General features: G+C 42.8%; 1 protein-coding gene and 1 non-coding gene across 2 annotated transcripts in view; one reads left to right on the plus strand and one right to left on the minus strand.

Moving 5' to 3' along the window:
• The first annotated feature begins 921 nt into the window (after positions 1–921).
• The window catches only part of POPDC1 (popeye domain cAMP effector 1), a 35149-nt gene continuing 18038 nt past the window's right edge, over positions 922–18032 (plus strand). The window contains exons 1-5 of the mRNA XM_075553747.1: positions 922–1179; positions 4785–4909; positions 10898–11085; positions 13275–13383; positions 16875–17042. Coding sequence (XP_075409862.1) covers positions 954–1179; positions 4785–4909; positions 10898–11085; positions 13275–13383; positions 16875–17042 — 816 coding nt within the window. The 5' untranslated portion in view covers positions 922–953. The remainder of the gene's footprint in view (positions 1180–4784; positions 4910–10897; positions 11086–13274; positions 13384–16874; positions 17043–18032) is intronic.
• On the minus strand, positions 8302–8455 carry LOC142453992 (small nucleolar RNA SNORA62/SNORA6 family). Its single transcript, XR_012785533.1, has one exon. It is a non-coding gene; the product is annotated as a small nucleolar RNA SNORA62/SNORA6 family (small nucleolar RNA).

Genomic DNA, 18032 nt, shown 5'->3' on the forward strand with positions numbered 1-18032 from the left:
CACTCCTCTTTTTTAAAACATTCGATTGTGCTCAGAGGTGCGTTTCAGAGGCTGACACAGTGAATTGGTTCTCCGTGTAACAGTCCACACCTGTTTTGTCCCTGACATTGAGTGCAGCCCTCACTGCGCACCCACGCGCTTCCTGTTTCCTTCCTCTGTGCCCTCCTGCCGCTCACCGAGCTCCCAGGGCCAAGGCTGCTCTTCTAGTCTGCTCTGGTTGATGGTTCTGAAGAGTGCAGACTCTTCTGATGCTATTGTTCACTTTCTAGGCCTCTCTGTGGTTGGGCTGAGCGTGGAGTCACACACGTGGCTTTAGTTCCAGCCTTGAAGGGTGACGAAGGGCCTAGTCTTGGGGTTTTCACCAGTGTCTTCGTTCCTCACTCCTCATCCCTCTCTCTCCCTTTCTCACACACGCATGGGATATGTCATAGATAATCTGCTTACTATGTCCAAAAATATAGTCTGTGTGTAGTATTTTATATATTTCATCTCCCTTTCTCACACACGCATGGATATGTCAAAGATAATCTACTTACAACGTCAGAGAATACGGTCGATGTATAGTATTTTATATATTTCATCTCCCTTTCTCACACACGCATGGGAAATGTCAAAGATAATCCACTTATGACGTCAAAGAATACGGTCAATGCATACTTTAAGGATTTTATATGTTTCATCTCCCTTTCTCACACACACGTGGGATATGACACAGATAATCTACTTACGATGTCAGAGAATACGGTCGATGTATACTTTAAATATTTTATATAGTTCATCTTGGGCTTTTCATCATGAGACAAATGAAGTATGAATATCATCATTCTCAACAATAACAAATAATTTGGGTCTAACATCCACGGGACGATACATCAGAGCTGCCAGTTCTATGACTGTTCTTTTGTTCTTTGACAGGAATTGTGTTCTTTCGTTCTCTCCGGGAAAGCTTCAAGATGAATTGTACCGAGGCCAGCCCATTGGCCGCATCCCCTGCAATAGGCGTTACACCTGTGGTGCACAGTATCATCCCCGTGCCTTCCAACGAAACCACTTGTGAAAACTGGAGAGAGGTTCATCACCTTGTTTTTCATGTAGCAAACATTTGTTTTGCAATTGGGTTGGTTATTCCCACGACCGTTCCTTTTCATATGATACTTCTCAGGGGGATGCTGACACTAGGTAAGTTACCTACTTCAGATTTATGCAACTTGTTTACAACTGGCATTACCTGGGATTCGTATTGGGCCCTCAGAGGATTCTTTCTTAGGTTTGACTTACAGCATGCAAATAGCACTCAGGCTCAACAGTCTATCGAGTCTATCGAGTAATTTGGAACATAGGCCTTCACATGTTTATATGTATTCCATTTCCATGAGCTTTTTGAAGCTTTCTTGTATGGAGATATGCATATGCATGACTTAAAATAGTTCCTGGCACTTAATAAGTCCTATGTATTCTTTATTTTAACTTTTCGTGGTCGAAAAGGCACACTTGGAATTAAAAACTGTTCCTTAGATACAGTAGTGCAAGTCAAACTTTATTTACTTAGAGAAAAAAACAAACAAAACAACATTTCATCACTGTCATTAGTCAGTTCTGACTCATAGCGACACTGCTAACCAGTGATGGGATTCAAATAATTTAACTGCCGTTCACTGCTCTAATAACTATTTTAAGTATAAAAAAGATATACTACAAGGTAGCTTATGATTTCATTCGGTTTATACTTAACAATAAAAGAGGTACATAAACTAGATTATATTATAAGAAAGAGTTAAGATATTAATGAAAATATTTAATAATATGTGACCAAAAATAATCAAACTGTTATTTAAACATACTTCTTCTTGATTGCTGTCTTCACCTGCCAATATTCTTCACCTTCACTTGGCAAAATTCATCATCAGCTGTGTATTTGGCCTTAACCATCCTTTCACTGTGGGAGTAAGACCCCATTCCTTCAGAAGTGGGCCATTTAGACAACGGTCATTGTGGTTGATGTGTTGTTCCATACAAGCGACTTCCCTTTTCCGAGCATACTGTGTTCATCTTTGAAAAATCCCTTTCCACATGTGCTGAACTTGCAGCAGTGTTTCTGGCAAATACTCTTAGCTCTTTGAACACTTGCAAGAATTGCACAATTTACTCATGGTATCTTGTCGGAATTTGGGTGTAACACAAAGCGAAACGAATGACAGCATGTCACCCTGTGGGGGTTCGGCACCTTTCTCTCTACAGTATATGTTTGTTTACTGAAGCAACAAACAGAATGGAATAAGAATATGATATTTCAGGGGTGGGGAGGGAGGGGAAAAGTGAGGAGCTGATAGCAAGGGTTCAAGTAGAAAGAAAATGTTTTGAGAATGGTGATGGCAACAAATGTACAAACGTGCTTGACACAATGGATGTATGCATGGATTGTGAGAAGAGTTGTACCAGCCCCCAATTAAATGACTTAGAAAAAAAGAATATTATATTTCATCAAAAGTATAATCAGTAACTATTATAAGCATAGTTCCATCTAAGGTTTTGTGCCTGTGGATGTATGAACATGACTACAGATGCTTAGCCCACTAGATAGCCCACTGTTGCACAAATGAATGTTAAAAACAGAGGAGGAATATCCACGTATGATTTCCACAGTGGGGGCTGCCCAGCCGCCCACCTTAGAGAGAACCCTGATCACAAGTGCCATTCTAACAACCAGTTTGCCGAACCCAACAAAAAATTAGCTATTGGGTAAGTTGGATCCCACCACTGCTCTTAACCCTATTAAAAATGTGCCCTGGTGGTGCTGGTGAGTGAGTGTGGGTCTTGTAACCAGAATTGGTTCAGCCCCACTAGCCGCTCTACAGAAGATAGGATGAGGTTGTCTACCCCTGTAAGGCTTTCCAGCCTTGGAAACCCCATGTAGCATAGATCCCCAGATATGTTAGCCCTACCATCCCCTGTCCAGAAAAAAACAGAGTTAGATGTGAGTTTATGCAGCACTGAGCACAGGGCACTGGAAACACAGCACACTGAGGAGAATGAAGCGTAGCTTGTTAGGCTTGAAGTGTGCGAGGAGGAGGAAGGAATCGTGGGGAAAGAGGCTAGAAGGGAGCAAGAAGACAGCTTCTGTGCCATGCGGAAGAAGGTAGACTCTCTTTTTATTTTTTTTTTAAGGAAACAATGACATGATTAATATTCTAGGCAGATAACTGTCTTCAGCAATGAGGAGACTTTGGAGAAGGGCTGGATTTGGGGGTGGGGAGGTGGGATCTGTCGTGGCGGGGATGTGAGATCAGAGGAGAGCAGCCAACGAGAAGACTGCTTCCTCTCTGCCTGCCAAGATGCCCCAGTGGAAAGCTCTTGCTCTGCTGGAGCTGAGAGTTGTCGGCAGCTGACCTCCTGTGGGCTGGCGCCTTAAGAGAGATACTGGTTCCAATTGGACGGCTGAGTAAGGGAGAGCTCTCAGCGGGAGGATCAGTGGGATGACAGGAAAGTTAAGATTGAGAAAAATGACTACACTAGGGCTATAATCCAGGCCTTTCAGCTTTAAATTCTACTACCCTGTCTCTTTCAAAGGCTAGCAGTTCAAACTCACCAGCTGTCTGGCTCCTATAAAAATTTCCATTCAAGGAGACCATATTTGGAGTTGTTATACATTGGAATCAAATTGATGGCTGTGGGTTTTGGTTCTCCTTTAACTGATAGTATTTTACTTCCTTAAATATTTGCTGTGGAGAATAATTTAAAGACCATTCCAAAGTTTTACATTTTGGGTCATCATTCAGATACCCCCAAAGTATTCTGATTAAATTAAAAATTACAAATAGATACTGTTTTATTATTTGCTTAGAAACTTGGCATTTATGCATGCATGGATGTCAATGATCTATCATTGAAGTTTTATTTAATATTAAAAATGCATATTAACTTTCCCATCATAAACTAGAACGAAAGAATGTCAGCTATTTTGTCCACAATAAGAGAACCAATTTTTAAAAACTTTCCCAGAGATAAATGGATAATCATCAAATGAAAAATTCAGTTGACTAAAACATTTTTGGTAAAATATACAGCTTTCCCATTAGAAATGGAAAATATATCACTTTTCACTGTCAAGTAGGGCTTTTCAAACTTTATAATAAGAACAACTTGATACTGACATTCTCTGCTAGGAGTAAAAATTTGTTCAAGCTTTTGAGTTTCTTCAGTGTCCTCAAAACTGTAAAATGGATTCATCTTGGCTTCAGGACATCTACCATAAGTAAATAATCAGACATACAAAAATTTGTATGTCCAACGATCTTGTTGTTGCTTATATGACTTCTATGGCCCCGACTCTCATCTACCCCACAGTGTAGGATGGTGTAGAGAAATTATCGGTGAGCTACTTATTAAAAATCATGATTGTGAAGAATTTTAGTAAAATGGGGAAAGCACTGCACTACGTACAGAAATAGGCTTTCAAGCTGTAAATGCAGTCGGTTTGCCACTAGATGAAAACGCAAAAAGAGTCTAAAACACGCTAAATGACGACGCTGATTTTCTTTGTGGTAGACTTCTGGATTCCTCTCCTTTCATAAAGCATTTTCCCAGACTTGACAGATTTTCTGCAACTAAGCATGTGTTTCATTTGTCACCGGACAAAAACTTAAAAGGTGCTTATTTGGTTTTCGTAATGCTGAAGTACTTTTAAATGTGCTTGATGATTTTATAGACCGCAAGCAACATGTGGGTTCAGTGGCTCGCTGGTACTGTGTTCCAGACCCTGACGCGGGACCCTTGTTGTTCTACAGGATGCACCCTCTCTATCGTCTGGGCCACTCTCTACCGTTGTGCCTTGGATGTGATGATCTGGAACTCGGTGTTCTTGGGTGTCAACGTTTTGCACCTTTCCTACCTGTTGTACATGAAAAGACCGGTAATTACAAAAAGTTCACCAAAAAGATAGTGCTTTTAAAACTAGATCTGTAATCAAAGTACTTTGTTCAACTTGAGAATCAACACCCGACATCCCTAGTCCTTTCGATATCACTTCTCTGAATAATGGATATCTTGTATATACCTTGTATATGTACCCCAGAGTGAAAATGTTTAAATACTTTGAAAATCATTCTCCAAACATGTTTTTTTTAATTTATAATCATTAGAGCAAGAGAAACAGGAGAGAGCAGGAATTACAATATCTTCTCTTTTAAGTCATATCATGTGTTAATTTTTCTGTCTGCTAGTACTGAAATGTTGCTTGGGAATATTTTTGTCTCACTATAAAATTAATTACTAATCAGTAACTTCCATAAGCACACCAGTGATTTGCAAATAGCTCATTATCTTATTTTTTTAATAATGCAATGACTTTTCCACACCTCTGCCCCAAATCGTCATTTAAGAAAATAATCACTTTGGATGGACTGTTACCATAAAAACAAAACAAAGCAAAAGCCCCATATTTAGCTTGTTCTTTTCAACTCTGGTTTATTTCACCTTCAGGCCTCAGAACAGCAACAGTGCTTTTTTCTCCCTCATCTTACATGTCAGATCTGATTCTATTACATGCAACTTGATGATATCAGGGTCTGTGTTAATCTGGGTAGACTAGAGAAACAAATTCATAGAGACACTCATGTGTACAAGAAAGAGCTTTATATAAAGAGTAATTGTACATTAAAAAAATCCAGATCAGGACCATAAGTGTGTTAGTCTGGGTAGACTAGAGAAACAAATTCACAGAGACACTCATGTGTGTAGAAGAAAGAGCTTTATATAAAGATTAACTGCACATTAAAAAAAATCCAAGTCAAGATCAAATCCATAAGTCTGATATTAGCCCATATGTCTGATACTAATCTATGAAGTCCTCCTCAGACTCACAAAACACATGCAAAGACACTGAATGCGGGAAGATCACAGATAAGTGGGTGGGAAGTCTTGTGTACCCAGTGGCAGTATAAGCATCTGAGCGCTGGCAGGAGTCTCCACATGACTCCTCCAGCTCAGGGCACTAGCGTAGATCCATGTGTCTTGTCAGCTGCAATGTCTCCCAGGGAGTCAGCATGTGTGCCACCTCAAGCGAGCTATTTATCTCCTTAGTGCCTCCAAATGAGGTCATCAAGCTGCCACCTGATTGATAGGTTAATCTCCATCACTTCACTCTTAATCCTCTCAAATTGACAACAGATTATGTAACAACCACAGGTCACCCCTTGTCAATTTGACACTTTCACACAACTCTTTAGTCATATATCATTTTCAAACAAACAATAATAAAATCATATCTGTACCTAACAGGATAAAACTAAAATGCATACCACTCAATATGTGCCAAAGCCTCATTAAAACATAATATTCTATAAATGAACAACATACAATATTTTTTGCCTAACAATTGCAGTTAACACCTACATCTTACTCCTAGAATCCCATGAATATATTCCCCCACCTATAAAAGTTTGTAAGCCAACCACTTGATCCCATTAGAGCCCCAATTTGGGGTATCCCATTTCTATTCTGCCCACTTACAACAACCCAGTGCTCTGAGGAGACAATCATATTCTTTGATGTGAAGAATCCTCATCCGTGGATAAAGTCAAATCAGGACAGCCATCCATAAAGTCAGCAATAATTTACACCAGTTCACAGGCTCACAAATCTTCATCTGGTCGGATTCTGGTCAACTCAATGTGGGCTGCCTCACTTAGCTTTACCAGCGTGCCCTCTGGCTGCCTCACCTTTAGACCATGGGCACTGTCACAAATTATCAACTCTAGCCTCCTTGGGCTATGTCATAAACTTTAGTCAGACTTAACCCATCTCTTTATTGTTGCATTTCTCCCAGTTCCACTCAACAAGTGGATCCAGGTGGTCACCGAGCAAGCATTTTAGGTTGCCACAGGCTGCCTTTAACATTCAGTCTTAGAGAGGAATTTTCTTCATGGTTCCAGATTTTTTCCAGCTTCTGTCAAAAACCAGTAGTTCAAGATTGAAAAAGCCAAAGTTCCTTTTTCTAGTTCTTTTCCTTGTCAACACACCCCTAGGCAAGTCTCTTGGAATGCAAATGTCTTGAGTACTCCAAAGCACGGAGTGGGGCTTATCTTTTCAGAGCCTTCTTTGCAGGTGTGTCTTAGACCCATTTGAAGGTCAAATTTTAATGGCTCCAGGCAAGTGGGCTTACATGCTCTCTATTTTCATACTTCCCAATAATCCTTTCTATCAACATTATATCAATAATAATAAGCAGAAGAAATCAGTATAAACAAAGTGGAATCAAATTCTAAACATTTCAATCCTTATCTATCTTATCTTAGTCCTTATTTAAACTATTCTGTTGGTACAAAATATGGGATTAGGTTTCTGACTGAATCACACCAGAGCCAGGTCTTTTTTACCTTCTGTCAGCCACTTTTTCTAAGCAGCTCTCAGAAATTCAAGGGACGATTACATTGCCTTAGCTCAAAATATACATTAATCACATTCATTTTTGCCATTTCAAACAGGAATAACCAAACACAACCAAACAAAATGATCAAAACTTTAACTTCCCATATTCTTTCCAGAAAACAACCCAGTAAACATCATGGACATATCTGACCTCTGGTTAGCTAAAGAAGAAACACTACCATGAGGCAGAAATAAAATAAATATCCACCCTTTATGATTTGTTTCTTTAGTACCCTAATGTGTTAGTCTGGGTAAACTAGGAAACAAATTCATAGAGACACTCATGTGTAGAAGAAAGAGCTTTATATAAAGAGTAATTATTAAAACATCCCAGCCCAGTCCAGATCAAGTCCATAAGTCCGATATTAGCCCATATGTCTGATACCAATCTATGACATCCTTTTCAGACTCAGAAAACACATGCAATGATGCTGAATGCAGGAAGATCACAGACAAGTGGGTGGGAAGTCTTGTGTATCCAGTGGTGGTATAGCATCTCAGCGCTGGCAGGGGTCTCCACGTGGTTCCTCCAGCTTAAGGCACTAGTGTAGTTCCATGTGTCTTGTCAGCTGCATTGTCTCCCAGGGAGTCAGCATGTGTCCCACCTCAAGCGAGCTATTTATCTCCTTAGTGCCTCCAAATGAGGTCATCAAGCTGCCACCTGATTGACCGGCTAGACTCTACCCCTTCGTTCTTAATCCTCTCAAATTGACAACAGAGTATGTAACTACCAAGGAGTGGCAGCCATCGATTGTGCTCACATTTGATTGACTAAAATACAAAAGCCCAAACACCTTGCATTTGTTTCCTAGAAGCTGCTAGAATAAATTACCACAAACCTGATGCCTTTTTTTTTTTTTTTTTTTTTTTTTTTTTACTTGTAGCAAGGATTACTATCAAACTCCACTCATTGGGCCAGAGACCCTTGTGGTGTTAGCGAAAACCTTGCCCATCATGTAGCACACTACCTACACTTGCGAGTTCATCGGCCAGGCAGTGGCCTCAACTCCAAGCTCTAACAATGTGCACCCTGATGCCTTAAATTACAGTGGGCAGTTGGGAGAACGTTTTTCCTGCCAAAGACCATTTGGATGTTTAGAACATTGTGCTCACGCCACATTCGTGTAGCATTTAATGGACACACTCCTGATGATGTGATGGCTGGAGGAGCCATGGTAGTGTAGTGGTTATAAGTTGGGTTGCGATCCGCATGTTCGGCTGTAAACCATTAGAGCCTCAGAAACCCACAGGGGGTCACTGTGAGTCGCCATTGACTAGATGACAGTGAGCTTGGTTTTGGGAGTTTGAAGCATTGACTAGGGGACCCTGGTGGCGTGGTGGTTATGGGTTGGGATGCGAACTACAAAGTCAGCAGTTGGAGTCCACCAGCTTCCCTTCAGGAGAAAGACTTGACTTTCAACTCCCAGAAAGAGCTAACCTCTCGGGAACTCACAGCGGCAGTTCTATTCTGCATCATAGGGTCACTCTGAGTCAGAATTGACTCAATGGCAGTGAGTTTTTTGGAACAAAATGACTAGGAGCCTCAGTGACATAGTGGTTATGCAGAGGGCTGCTAACCTCACGTCAACAGTTTGAAACCACCAGCCACCCTGATGTGGAAAGATGAGGCCTTTCACTCCTGTAAAGCTGTCTCAGGACAGCTCTGCCCTGCCCTGTAGGGTCGCTCTGCATCATCAGAACTGGCGCTATAGCTGTGAGTTTGATTTTGAAATGTGGTGGCCGGAGTTGCTTTTCTTTCAAGAAGAATGTGCTATGGGCTGGTCTTGATTTTTTTTCAGACCTTACACAGCCCCAGGGACAGTCATTCCTCACCCCTGGCTTAGAACAACAACAATTTCTTTTCTCACATTTCTGGAAGCCAAAAGTCTAAAAATTAAGGCATTGACAGGACCACACTCCAAAGCCTTTCGGGGAGAGCTCTTCCTTGCTTGTTCCATCCAACTTCTGCTGTGTCCAGGTGCTCCTGGGTGTGTGGCAGCAGAACTGTAATCCGATGACTTCCCCTCTGTCTCTTGGTGCCTTTCGTCTTCTCCTAAGGACACCAGAATGGAGGGCTAGGACATGGACATAGGCGTTTAGGGGACACAACTCGATCCCTTCAGGGAGTGAAATAACCGAATCTGACAATGAAAAAGAGACGGTCAGGGAATGTCTGATCCTCACAGGGAGGGAGAGCAGCAAATAATCAGGGGAAGTTGTGTATCTGCCCCTCCTATTGTATTCTGCCGCTTCCTAGCAACCAAAGCTGGCGCATAGTAGGTGCTCAGGAAAGCATGTGATGAGTAGGTGCTTCTAAAAAGGAGAGATCAAAAGGCATATGCCAAGTGGATGCTTTCGAAGAGAAGAAGAAAGCAGTCTTCATGAAGGCACTGATATTTGAGCTGAGATTTGCAGAACCACCAGGGGATGAGTGAGCCCATAGATCCTTCAGTTCATATGTTCATCGCTGTGCGGCGTGAACCAGTATGCAGGCCAGAAGCAGGGTACATGTGGGAATATGTTGTTTTAACGGCCCTTACTAGACCCCTGAGGTGGGGGAGGTGGCTCATCTGTAAAATGGAACAGCAGGGTCAGCAAGAGCTTTGCAGATGTCCGAGTGGCATCGGAGCAGTGCACAAGCTTCCTAGTGTATCTGCCGAAGATTTCCCTGGGACACGTGGCCCTCTGATCTTGACCATGCCTGTTCAAAGCCCGACCTCCCAATTAGTGTGACTTCCAGATGTGACCTGGACCTGACCCGAGGTCACTAAGCAGGCCTGCTCTTCTCTCCCTCCAGAAGCCAGCCTGACTCAGCAGTAGGCGCTCCCGGTTACAGTCCATTGGGTTTAGGATTCAACTTCCCCAAGTCTTTGGCCGCTTTCTTTTCCCTACCCTTTCTTTGCTTGCGAATAAATAAATGAGACGTAATGGTTGCAGATGTGAATGCTTGTTTTCCTATATTGCTGTATAAAGTAATTACATGGAGATAAAATGCTTAGTGTACATATTGTTCTCCTCAATTTTTGTCTCCATATTGCTTGCTGTTTTATGTTTTTATCACTGTGCTATAGTACCTAAGAGTATATTTAATCCCTTCTATTCTTATGATACAAAAACATGCTAAGGAAGAAAAGGTCTTGCGTTATTTGCAGAAGGTGGTGAGGTTGGGAAAGAGAGTGTCAGGACAACATTCCCAACCTGGCGCAGTTGCTTTATGACCACAGGCAGAGGGGGATTAATAGTGCAGCGCTTCCCCATATGTTCTTGAGTTCAGTTGAACGGCAAAAATGTCCGTGTAGACTCTAGAATAGAAATGTCTATCGCTACTTCCTCTCTGTTGAAGACTCAATGGACCGAATGCACAGGGGTGGTGGTTTGTGTCGGAGATCTGCTGATCCCCAGAGCCGGCGGGCGGCAGGAGTCGGCGTTTCTGGGAGCACGCCGAGCAGTCTGTGTTCCTTCCGGGTTTCAGGTGAAGATTGAGAAGGAGCTGCATGGCGCCTACCGGCGACTGTTTGAACCCCTCCGCGTGTCGCCCGATCTCTTCAGAAGACTGACTGGGCAGTTCTGCATAATTCAGACCTTGAAAAAGGGCCAGACCTATGCATTAGAGGACAAAACCTCCGTCGACGACCGCCTGAGCATACTTCTGAAGGGCAAGTAAGTGCTCTTTGGAAAATCGAAATTCCCAGTTTGCCTTTAATCTCATCATAGCCTTTGGGTAGAAATGAATGAAGGGACTGTTGCCAATGAAGGAGGTGGTCACAGATGTTACTGGTGATGAAATTTCATTTGACAGCTACTTTTTGGAGCTCTACACAGGGGTACCCAACAAAAAATGGAACTGTTTTTCAAAGCTATGTATTTAAATTTTTTTTACAAAACAACCTTATCACCTTCAAAGATCTCTCCATTGCACTTAATACATTTAGCAATCTGCAATTCCATTCTCGGAAACATTTTTCAAACTAACCTGTTTGGAGGGCTGACAGCACCGCCCTCGTTTTTGTCTTCACCTCTTCTACATCCTCAAATCGCTGTCCTTTCATGTCCCTCTGCATTCACGGAAACAAAAAGAAGTCCCATGGAGTGAGGTCAGGCGAGTAAGGTGCATGGAGCAAGACAGGCATGCTGGTTTTTTTAAAATCAAAAACGGGTACACTGAGATGGCTGTGTGAGCAGGTACATTGTCATGATGGCAAAATCAGTCTCTGTCTTCCATAAATCAGACATTTTAAAAATCAAGCCTTTTTTATCACACACTGTTACACTATCTTTTAAGAACCTCTAAATAGAAAGCTTGATTAACAGTCTGACCTGGTGGGATGAACTCCAAATGCACTATCCCCCTCACATAAAAAACAAACAAACAAAAAACAAACAAACCAGCATCATCTTGATCTTTGATTTCACTTGAAGAGCCTTTTTTGGGTGAGGTGACGATGGTGTCTTCCACTGGCTTGGTTGATGTTTGCTTTCCCAGTCGTAAGAATAGCACCATGTCTCGTCCCCAGAAATTACCTTGGAAAAAAACGTCTGGGTCTCTTTGGAGCTGTTCTTTCAAAGCACGGCATGTTTCCACTCAGCGCTCTTGTCCTAGTGAGCCAGAACCCCAGGAACAAATTTCACTGCAACCCTCTCATTCCCAAATTTCCCCTTAAAATTTGCTGAGCCGAGCTCCAAGATAGTCCAGATAGCTTTCCCATCTCTTCAGTGGTCTGTCGTAGATCTTTGAGCACAAGTGCACAAATTCTGTCAACAGTTTCATCCATTTGGGAAGTAGATGGACATCCAAAATGAGGTTTGTCATCAATTGACATTTCACCTTTTTTGAAACGAGAAAAACCACTTGTCCACTTGAGTGTTTCCCATAGCCCTGTCCTTGTAAGCTGTGTCCAACATCCTGACAGTTTCTGCAGCAATTGTTCTGAGCAGGAAACAAAATTTCACAGCCACACACTCTTCTCTTAAATCAGCCATCACCCAAAACGAGTTTTGAGCAAAACTTCTTTTATGAAAAAAGTTCACTGTGACCAGAGAGAACCTTCCTGGGCTACGCCACTGAGTACACTAACTCAGAACAAGTTGCTAGATGCTCGTGTAAGGGGAATAATACATACTGCGAAAGCTTCACCCATCGGGAAGGCTTTCCATTCTAGGAGTACTCCCTCGTACCGTAGAACACTCTTCCCAAAGTGGGTGATGCAGCCCCTTGGGGGACCTGGAACTATCCAAGGGAACTGCAAACGCAGCGGAGGGTGCTGAATAATTTTATTGCTGAAAGGGGGAGGGAGAGCAAAGAACTTGAGAAACATGTTAGAATTTAGGTATTTGACCCCTGTTGACCTAAAGCTTGTCAATTATGAACCATTTTAAATGTTAATGATTCCAAATGAAAGTGGGCTTATAGTTGGTATTAAAATTCAAGAATCTAAATATTTTTAGATGATTTTTTTGTAGGAAGATCAGTTTTCTTGGGAGAATCCCAGTCTATGTCCATGGCTCTAGTATAAGTATACATACCACTGGTTTCCCTCTGGAAAGCGTCGCTGCTGGAAGAAGAATTCTAGCATCTGTGTCTAAGCTATGATAGCGAGGTGATCGTGGGGTCAGGCCGGTTGGTGGGCAGGGGCATTTTCATCCAATACCGGGTGCTGTCTTTCCTTTTCTTTTTGCCCATTATTTTTGAAAGAGATATTTGTGCCTAGAAAGTGTTTTTGATTATGTCGGTGGTCACCTTTGAAGTCTTTAAAACTTTAATACACAATGCTGACTGCTAGAGTTTAAGGATCATCATGCTGCTTGCGAATTATTTTGTGTTTATTCTTTACATTCATTTCTATTATCAGAATGAAGGTCTCCTATCGAGGACATTTTCTGCATAACATTTACCCCTGTGCCTTTATAGATTCACCTGAATTTCGGTCAACTCAGATGCACAAAGATGAAAAATTCCAGGTATGGAAATTTGCTATGATAGTTAAGATTTAAATGAACTCCTACCTCACTCAAAATCCAAAGAATATTCATTAAAAATAGCCATGATCTCATGGGTGGGGGGGGGGGGAAGAACTGACTGTGAAGTATCTACTGTATGATTCTATTTTCTAAAATAAAATTGTGTTTAAGAAAGGTTTAGAAAGATATATTCTAACTTAGTCTTGTTAATGCCATGAAGGACATTAGTGGCCCTGTGGCCCAGGCTTTGGACCACTAGCAACAAGAATGTCAGTTCAAAGGGAGAAACATGAGACTGTTTGTCCCCAGGGAGGCTTAGTCTTATGAGTCCTACGCAGCATCGCTCTAAGTTGGAATCCAGTCCGTGGCAGTGGATTTCAGGGGGTTTTATGGTTTTCTTTTGTTTGGTGGTGGTGGGGTTAATTAGTATTATTATTTCTTTTAGCAGTATTTTTCCTTGATGTGAGGCTGATTATAGGGAATACATGTTTCTAAAGTACTTACCATTGGATATTTTTAGTTGGAGATTAATCTTTATAGAAGAGCCAATCCCATGCTCCCAATAAAATGAATTTTTTTGAAAAACAGAAGAGCCAGTGCCTGGTAGCACCGTGGCTTCGGCGATGCACAGCTGACTGGAAGGGCAGTGCTGCTTGGTGGCTCAAACCCAGCAGACACGCTACAAAGCACAGTGAGCCTGTGTGCTCCCGGGAAGGCTTCATCTCGGGAAAATTATTTAGGGGTCGCTACTGGTCAGAATCAACTCAGTAGTCCTGGGTTTGGTTTTGGGATTTCACGCCTTTGGTTTGAGTGAATTTCTATCTGGGTAAACAAAGTCCTGTGATGTGGACAACTCGGTGTGCTCTGGGTGTGTCTTAAAATAAAATTGCTCCATCACAGGGTACTTTGGTCCAATTCTTTTTGCAAGCCCTTGACCCTCCTATTCTACTCATTTCATTACTGATGGAAGAGTAGCCGAGAAAGCCGTGAGCTTCCAATAGGCTCGGGCTCGGAATGAAGACCAGGACGGGAATATCCTGAGAACGGGTTGCTTCTGAGCAAGAGAGTACATTTAGTCCGCTAGGAACTAGACTGGGAGAGAATGTTACACCACAGAGAGGGAAAGTGCCAGTACACCAGGTTGGCCAAAATCTGATGTTAAGGTGGAAATAAAGGGGGAAATTCACAGCAAGACAGAGTCATTTTCTTCATTTTGGATAGTTTCTCCTGCCTGCTCCCACCTGCCTGGGGACTGCCTGAGAAGCTCATCAGTTGTTGGAGCTGTGGCCTGTGGACCTTCTCTGGCGGGCACAGCACTGTTCCTAAGCTCCCTGAGCTTAAGGAAGGTCCAGAAGCAGGGGGTGCTGTCTCCTGGCTTCTTTCTCTTTCCAATCACTCTCTGACCTGGTGCATTGTGGGGTCAGCTCTGTATTGAGAGTTAGGTTCTATAACCGGGCACAGGACCACCTCTTTCCTCTGACCTCCCACAATTTCTTTCTCCAAGGTGCTGCATTTATCTGTTGCATTCATTTCTCTTGTCTAGAGTAGCAGGTAGGAGCCCTCGTGGTATAGTGGTTATTCACTGGGTTGCAGTTCTTAAGGGCAGCAGTTCAAAACCATCCATCTCTCTGCTGGAAACAGATGAGGCTTTCTACTCCCTTAAAGAGTTCCAGTCTGGAAACTCTCAGGGGCAGCTCTACCCTGTCCTTTGGGTTGCTATGAGTTGGCATTGACTTGGTGACCGTGAGTTTGGCTTTTGGTTTGAGTTGTATGCAATACTTTTTAATCCTGGAGAGCATGAAATTGGGGGAGGGGTGGGAGCTAGGCCTCTATGGTTTCCAGAAGCAGGTGGTCTCTGAGGGATCACAGAACCTAACCCATAATGTCTTTTCCAATGTGCATTCTTTTATATGTTCACAATTACATTAGCAACAACAAAAAAGGAATTCCTGTCATGAGCTACAGTGACTTTTCTTCCAGATTGAAATTTGGTAGTTAAACTAGGTTCCAGGCAATTGCTTTGAAGATGAAGCAACATGAGTAAAATCCAAATAACCATAGCAGGGTGAAGGGCGTTCACTCAGCCTTCCCAGAGGCCAGTCAGCTTTCTCTGGGAAAGGTCTGGGACCCCATTCCCTGATGGATCAGTGGAGAAAATCTACTTTAACGATGTGGAATCTGCCTCCTGTACAGTTGAAGCCAACCCCATCAGCGTAAGCCCTGGGGAGAGACTGTGCTTTGATTGCTAGCAAAACATTCCTGTTGGCAGAGACACAAGAGCGTAAATAGCAGTTGCACATCTGCGGAGGAGTATATTGGCTTTTACTGAAGCAGATTCCCGAGTGACAAATGTCCCATGCTTCCAGGGCCAACTTCTTGTCACCTGTGCCTAGGGGAAGGGAGACCTGCAGTTCTGATGACCTACAGTGGGTGGCTTCTCCACCCACATGCTCTCTACCGACTGAATCTCATTGTTACCCCTAACTGGGAACATCTCCCATGTGGTCTGATAGGAACTACTTCCCCTGAAATGTTGTGTCTTCGTTTCCATTATTTGGAAGGGTGCTAATGAATTCTTCAGCGGGTTGATAAAGGGGAAGGCGGAGGCAATCCACTTCAGTGCCTGCCCTAGAAGACGGCACAGTGCTGGGGCTCAGGGGACTCTTCTAGAATAGGGTGGCAGCGGTCACTGAGAAACACAGTCGACAAAAAGGATGGCGAAATCAGTGTTCGTCTCCCCCTACGTGTTTCTATGTGTTTCCGTACGTGTGTACGGACCAAAGTGGCTACTCATAACTGGTGATCGAATTGTGAATATCATTGTTATATCACAAAAGGTGGAAATATTAAGGGTTTTTTTGTTTCTTCTTTGTGCAGTTGTTTTATATCAAATTAACCATATCACTTATATTCTTTGAGAATTTTATTTTTGTTCTTTTTCGTCCCCTGTTGCCTTCCCACATGTCTCCGGCTGTGCCCTTGAGGGGGACGAGTGTCCTGGGGCTTATGTCCAAGCCTGGCGGGGGGATAACTGATACGGAAGGAAAACACCGTCCTAGCCTTCAGTACGTGTTTCGGCTAAGTGTGACGTGGTTTGATCTGCCAGCTCTAACACGGGTGTATACTGGTGCTGATGGAAACTCCGTTTGTTATCAGTGGAGTAGGCTGCTGCTAGGTCATTATCGTGAACCTGGTGTGTGAAATGTTGTCAAATGTACTTTAAAAAATAACAGTACCTCCTCCCCTGAACACAGTCAGCCCGTCATCCTGTCAGACTGCTATTTCTGATTCGAACGCGCTCAGCAGTCCCTCAGGTACACTCTGCGTAATGGCAGCTCAGCCTTCTTGTTTGTGAAGGTGGAGGATTTGGAATCCAAAGGGACCGATCCAGTGCTTGAGGAGACCACCGCGAACCCAGCCAAATCACTTTAGTCCAATTTAGACAAACACAGAGACTGATTTGTTCCTTTGTGTGTTTGTTCCCCCGGCAGGTTACTATTATTGCAGATGATAACTGCAGATTTCTATGCTGGTCAAGAGAAAGATTAACTTACTTTCTGGAATCTGAACCTTTTCTGTATGAAATATTTAGATACCTTATTGGAAAAGACATTACAAACAAGCTCTACTCATTGAATGATCCTACATTAAATGATAAGGTATGTGGTTTTCTGAGTCTATTTCATTAAACAAGTACATACAAGTATAGTGAGGTTGACTGCGATGTACGAGCTGTTTTCCTCAAGTGTCTTCCACTCGTCCAACTTTAAGTACGGGGGGGGGTGTGCTTGTAATCTAGAGCTCCGTTGGGAAGCGATTCTGGGCTGTGCCATTAGTAAAACAAGCAAGCCCACTGCCGTCAAATTGACGTTGACTCATAGCGACCCTACTGGACAGAGGAGAACTGCTCCTGGGGGTTTCCGAGACCCTTTATAGGAGTAGAAAGCCCCACCTTTCTCCTGAGGAGCAGCCGGTAGATTTGAACTGCTGACCTTGCGGTTAGCAGTCCAATGTGTAACCACCATGCTACCAGAGCTCCACACTACTTAGAAAGTCTCGGTCAAAGCTGGGATTTCCATTGTGGTGACGACAGACAGTCCTTGAGTGGGTGGCCATGGGCGTGGAGTTGGTCAGTGAAGGCAGAGCAGTGGAAAGATGGCGGGCAGAGAAACACAGACCAACTCCATTTCACCCCAGTGAAGCCCAGAGCTGACTAGAGAGGTATGGGGTGGAAGCCTGTAACTGTTCACCCCGAGGTTTGAAGAGCTAAATGGAGCTTGGGAGACTTAACTGTTGGGCCTCAGTTTCTCCACATTTGCTTAGAAAGAAATGACAAAGGTTTCAGAATAGAAATTAGAAATCACAATCCCCGTGGCCGGTGCTGTTGGCTTATTAAGGATCACAGTAAGCATGCGTGGGTACCTCTGAAAGTCATCAGGTCTAGGTTGTGTCCCAAATGAAGCTGTTGCTCATTATTTCTCAGAGTAATAAATAGGTTATATATTTCATAATATATGCATACCGATTTTCTATAATGCAATTAGTGGACTAGCTAATCTTAAAAAAGATAGATAGCCAATCGTTATTGAACACTTGCTATGCAACAAGCAGTCTATGATGTGCACAAATTTATTTGAAGGAAAAGCAAA

This window comes from Tenrec ecaudatus, chromosome 7, assembly GCF_050624435.1.
Source record: "Tenrec ecaudatus isolate mTenEca1 chromosome 7, mTenEca1.hap1, whole genome shotgun sequence".
Lineage (NCBI taxonomy): Eukaryota > Metazoa > Chordata > Mammalia > Afrosoricida > Tenrecidae > Tenrec > Tenrec ecaudatus.